The sequence below is a fragment of the Erigeron canadensis genome, chromosome 6 (genome assembly GCF_010389155.1).
Source record: "Erigeron canadensis isolate Cc75 chromosome 6, C_canadensis_v1, whole genome shotgun sequence".
In the NCBI taxonomy this organism is placed as follows: domain Eukaryota; kingdom Viridiplantae; phylum Streptophyta; class Magnoliopsida; order Asterales; family Asteraceae; genus Erigeron; species Erigeron canadensis.
Window position 1 is genome coordinate 6,462,651 of NC_057766.1, and position 6,056 is coordinate 6,468,706.

Genomic DNA, 6,056 nt, shown 5'->3' on the forward strand with positions numbered 1-6,056 from the left:
TAGATATGATCAGAACACATATAATACTAAAAATATGAATATTTATTGTTTAATAATGCTATCTTAAAAGAAAAAAAATTTTCTTTTACGTATGAATAATTTTAATAATACTCATTGGAAAATGACTAATCCTCCTAACAAAATAGCCTAAAAATCCTTCTAACATTCTAGGAAGGTGACATATGGTATCCATTAATTATCTTTCTTAATCTTACCACCTGATTTTTCTACATGTCATCATCCAATAGTTAGGAGGATTTTTAGACTATTTTGTTAGGAGGATTAATCATTTCCCATTAGAAAGTATATAACTATTTTCTTTTAAGATTCGTTATCTACTCCTATATGATTTATACATTGCTGGACTGTTTTGACATTTTCAAAAATAAAAAAAAAAGTAAAAAAAGAGAAGGACGAAAAGTGAACAAAACTAACAAATGTTGGCAACCTTAACAGAGAAAAACTAACATCGTTATTGCGGGGCCGAAAAGTGAAAAAAGTGCCAAGTTTAAGGTCTTTTTGCTATTTTTTCACTTTAAGGACGAAAAGTGCAAAACGTGTCAAGTTAAAGGAGGAAAAATGTAATTTACTCTTAATTTTTTACTCGAAGAAGTAATTTCGTATTCCCATTAATCCTTGTGCACCAAGTCAGTCAAGTTTAGAAACTTGGTTATTATTTATATATAAGGCTTCAAAGCCATGGTATTAATATTCATTCTTTCAGAAAAGTAAGAAGAGAATTAACCTGCTGTACGTAAGAGATATTTTAAACCATTGTTATCGTAGCTACTACGGTTGTTATTTTTTTCAACGACAATGGGTAAGGATCATATTTTTCTTTATTTTTGTTTCTGTGTATATTATGTATTATTTAACTCGAATTGTAATTTTTGGAAAATATAATTTCTTCTTCAGAACCTGTTGCAAAGGAGGTGAACAAAAGACACTTGAATGTGGTATTCATCGGTCATGTTGGTGAGTCTTTTTTTTTTTTTTTATGTAGTTCGTTTCGTTGGGTGTTCTATCTGTTGGTTAAGTTATCCCGTATAGTTTTGATTAGATGGCGTACGTTTTACTATCAAACTGCTTGTTTTTTTTAAGTTTGAGAGTTTTTATATCCATATGAAGATAGAGACCGTCGTCTAATAATAATACATATGTTTTGGTCGGCCTATAGATGCTGGAAAGTCTAGCATTGCAGGCCAGATACTATACCTCAGTGGCCAAGTTGATGAGCGCACAATCCAAAAGTGCCAGAAAGATGCCAAAGCTAATGGTAGAGAGAGTTGGTAAGTCGTCTCTGGTCTTTTGATACAGCTCTGCACATATTCTGAATTATTATATGCGCGCTGTTACTCCTTATCATATTTGTTGTCCTGTTGTAGTATGTTTTATCAACGTGGTGTGTAGCGTTTTCTATACCCAAGTCGTTTATTTTCATCACTTTTTTCACCAGTTTCCTTTGCTGTTTGTTTCTTAATAACATCTCCTACCTACTATGGTTCATGGTTATTTCTATATATCCTGCATTCTTCTTGAGCATAATTGAAACAACTTATTTGGACCTATATCCCCTTTGACATACACAGACAAACACATAATGTATATTTGTGTGCCTTTTCTGGGCCTTTTATTATGATCTTGATTGAGTCACCTTTACTTTATTTTGCGTCATCGGTATTTTCACTTTCACATTTACTTCACATTAGGTTTATGGCATACATTATGGATGTTAATGAAGAGGAGAGGGCGAAGGTATTGTTGATCTACCTCTTTCGTTTTTCAGAGATAAAGATTGTTCAAATTGCTATCTCAATAGTTTATCCTTGCTGTGTTTTTATGCTTGATTCGTGTATCTCTTCAATCCCAAATGCTCATTGTAGGGGATAACAGTTGAAGTTGCACAGGCAGATTTTGAGACCGAAACTACACGATTTACAATACTGGATGCACCGGTAACTGTCTTTCCTTGCTACCATTGAATTAGTGAAATAGCAGGGCTATATTATAATACTTTCTTCGTTTAAATTATTAAAAACATGCATTTATTTGGCTTTGTCCATCCACTTTCCTTGTTATGTTGTGAAAAATTGATAACCGTGACACGGTTTGTGGTTACACTATCTTGTGTGTGCATTAATTTTTTCAATGATCATATTACATTGCTTTTAAACAACTTTCAGGGCCATAAAAGTTATGTACCGAATATGATTAGTGGTACTTCTCAAGCAGATATCGGTGTCCTGGTAAGCTTTTTGTTTAATGCAGTCTCGTTATCCAAAAATTGTCATGGCTTTGTTATATATGTTTGTTATCACACACTTTCTTAGGTCATATCTGCTCGAAAAGGAGAATTCGAAAGTGGCTTTCAGGGAGGTGGGCAAACCTGTGAACATATTCAACTTGCAAAGACTTTAGGCATTTCGAAGCTGCTTGTTGTTGTCAACAAAATGGATGATAAGACTGTTAACTGGTCAAAAAAGAGGTGATTCGGAAAGTTCTAATTATGTTTTGTATACTGCGTAACAGAAATCTAATTCATATGTTCATCGTAAAGCTGTTTATTTTTGTAGGTATGATGAAATTGAGTCAGAAATGGTTCCGTTCTTAAAGTTTTCAGGCTACAATGTGAAGAAAGGTAGAGAAGTGTAGTGTTGTTTGTATACTTGTTGTGTTTGTGGTTGTCTGTTCACATATGTTATTCTAGTAAATATTTTATTCCACTTTCAATAACTGCAGATATTCAGTTTCTTCCAATATCTGGTCTTCGTGGTACCAACATGAAAACTAGAATGGACAAAAAGGTATGTCCGTGGTGGGATGGTCAATGTCTCTTTGAAGCACTTGACGTTATCGATGTTCCACCACGTGATCTAAATGGTCCATTCAGGTATTTCTCTTCTTTGATGTTCTGTTGTCATTGAAAGAAATTGATATCTTTTGCTTTAACTGAATATTTAATTCTCAGAATGCCAATATTTGACAAGTATAAAGACATGGGGGCGGTTGTTATGGGAGAAGTAGAATCTGGCAGTGTACATGAGGGTGATAATCTGCTGGTTATGCCGAACAAGGTGTGTTCATCAACGATACATTCTCATTCTTCAAACTCTCTTCAAGACTTCTTATTTTCGTTTACTTTCATCCTTCCAAACACCATTTTCTAAGACGGAACAATTGAAAATTCTTTTTGCAGGTCAAGGTAAAAGTTGTTGCTATATTTTTTAACGAGGAGAAAGTCAAGGACAAAGTTAACAGTGCCGGACTTGGTGAAAATCTAAGAATTCGTATAATAGGGATTGAAGAAGAAGACATACGCCCGGGCTTTGTGCTTTGCAGTATTGGTATGCTTTCTTTCTTTTTTCTTTTTTTTTTTTGTGGCAAAATGCCGATAATATATTAATGGGAGATGAACATAAATTCCATTGATGATACACATGAGTTGCTCATATTATGAACATAGGTCACTTGACAAATAAATAATTCAAGCTATAGGACAAAACTAATGAGTAGAGTTTTTCAGTTGGAATCACTAGAACATGTGACACATATTTTCTTCCCCTTTTCCTTTATTTATGTCTATGACTCCATGATCATATCAACAGATTACACATGTGTATGTGTGAAGCATTGTTATTTTTCAGTTAATACAGTAAGATAGGAAGGTGAGTCATTGTTAAGTAGATGTGGGAATTTTGACCCATTTCCTATAATTTGTCCTGGTTTATGTTTTATTGTAACGAGTAACATGAGTTGAAGGGGTTGAAAGTGAATCTGAAGTGTATTGTCATGTATAAACGGTCGGTCTGGTTTGTTCTTAATCTGTAACGGTGGCCCACTTGATCCTACCGTTCAACTCAGATAAGTTACCACTGGGTTTGACCCAAACCCATCTTTTGACCTGTTATGCGACCCATCTGACCCACCCATTTTGCTACTTCTAATGTTATGTTTTTATCAGTTCCTTATTTTTTAGGCGCCTGTACCCTATGGTCCCTATAACTCTTGTATTAATGTCTCTATTTTTATATGCAGAAAAACCGATACCAGTAGTAAATGAGTTTGTCGCCCAGATGAAAATTCTTGGATTGGTGGACAATGTATGAAAATAAAATAAGTATTTTCTTTGGATTTGTTTTTATGCTTCATAAGTTATTTTATCCCGTTTGGTTTTGAGTAATCTCTTTTTCTTTTTAGACTCTATTGGCTGCTGGTTACAATGCTAATTTGCACATTCATTCTGTTCTCGAGAATTGTGAGATCATGGAATTATTCACGCAGAAGATTGATCCTAAAACTGGGAAACCGGTTGATCCCATGAAAAAGAAGGTTGTCTTTGTGAAGATTGGTGATGTTGTTATGTGTCGTATTAAGGTTAGTATTCACATGACACAAACATTTGGGTGACTTTTATCAGACATTAATTTTTAGGAAGGCATCAAATTTTTATATGGTCATTTCTTAAACATCTTCCTCAGGTGACTAATATGATATGTATCGAGAAGTTCTCAGATTTCCAACAGCTTGGTCGGTTTTCTCTTCGATCAAACGGTAATAATCTTTTTAGATAGTTTGAAAATGTTAAATGCCAACTGTAGAAAGTTGATAAATGAGATAACCAGTGGAAATGCAAGCAATAAAACAATTGTTGGTTTCTATTATACAGACAAAACCATTGCAATTGGAAAAGTTACAGATATTCATGCATAAACTGCTTTGGGAGAGATGGTAATGTTTCTTCTAATTTCCGTTTGATATTTGTATTTTTTTTTTCCCTAGATAGTTTACTGGTTGTTTGGATTGTAAATGCACATTGTTCAGAAGTTGCTAGCCTTCATTGTGTAAAAAATTATTCCCAATTGCAGATTCTCTTTTTAAAATTCTCGAAATATAATTGAATTTCAACCTAATAATAATAGATCATGTATCATTTTCTCAGTGCCCGCCAACACTAAAATCACAGTCATTAAAAGTTGAGGGTCAATCAACTTCGGTTTCTGATAAAAACAAAGATGTTAAACTGTTGTATTTGCCGAAAGTGACTTAGATGAGGATGGATTAGCTAAATAGAACGGAAAGTTGCAATTCGATCTTTTATGTTATTATGCTTTATAATGCAGGTAAGCCCCGGTCGTTCTAGTATATGATCGAGAAGCTAACTGGGAGCAGAGTTTGGTGAAACAAGCAGGATTCCATATATGTTTTGAATATCTTATGGTTGCATAATGAGGTATACAGGACTAAGTAATTGATGACACATTTCGCAAGTCACAAAAGTACCATGCTGGAGGCCACAATTCGGTGTCGATATGGTTATGGCATGAGGATGAATTATTGTAGGACTAGATCAATTTGGCATATTGTTTTACATGTGATTGTAATAGTGAGTTAGTCATTCTAATTATAACATGTGTGTTGGACTTGAATTTGGCATATCATACAGCAAGTTATATATTCAAATTATAACATGTGTTGGAAAAAAAGTACAGAATCAAGAAAGGTGTTGATTGATCGATCAGTTTCATTAATCAAAAAGCGTTTTTGAAAATCATTAATTAGCTGTCAAGAAGCTGAATCGAGCTCGGAGCTTGAAGTCCACTCGAATAATACATGTTAAGATTAGTGACATATACATCGTTTGGTAACGTGAACATATAAGGACCGAACCCTTTGGCAGTCACAAGTACGGACGTATCATAAGTCTCAGTCGTATCATAACGTCATCCTTCAGCTGTATAAGTTTATTCAATGAAGGAGATAAGAAAAATATATCATACTACCCTTAATTGGATCCAATAAAGAATAATCGTCCCGACCAGTTTTGTCAAAACAACTTTGGCTTGTGGTTTTTTTCTACCGTAGACGTACATCTTCCCCAACTATCTTCTTCAACACAAATTTTATGTTTATCCTTTGCCATTGATTGCAATGCGCACAGACTTTTCAAAAACTTTTGGCTCGTGTTTTTTTTTTTTTTAAAAGAAAATCTAATTTCAGTTTTTCTTTATTACCTTTCTACGTGGAGTAATCAACTTATGCCATGGAAGCTACTTGGG

The 6,056-nt window shown here is 34.0% G+C and overlaps 1 protein-coding gene across 1 annotated transcript; it reads left to right on the forward strand.

Annotated features, from left to right (window-relative positions):
* Positions 1 to 816: 816 nt before the first annotated feature.
* On the forward strand, positions 817 to 4,710 carry LOC122604224 (eukaryotic peptide chain release factor GTP-binding subunit ERF3A-like). Its single transcript, XM_043777116.1, has 15 exons — positions 817 to 820; positions 904 to 975; positions 1,178 to 1,289; positions 1,710 to 1,755; positions 1,884 to 1,955; positions 2,184 to 2,246; positions 2,331 to 2,485; positions 2,574 to 2,638; positions 2,740 to 2,890; positions 2,969 to 3,074; positions 3,197 to 3,344; positions 4,036 to 4,100; positions 4,198 to 4,374; positions 4,479 to 4,551; positions 4,667 to 4,710. Exons 1-15 carry the CDS (start codon positions 817 to 819, stop codon positions 4,708 to 4,710), a joined length of 1,353 nt encoding a protein of 450 aa, XP_043633051.1.
* The last annotated feature ends 1,346 nt before the right edge of the window (positions 4,711 to 6,056 follow it).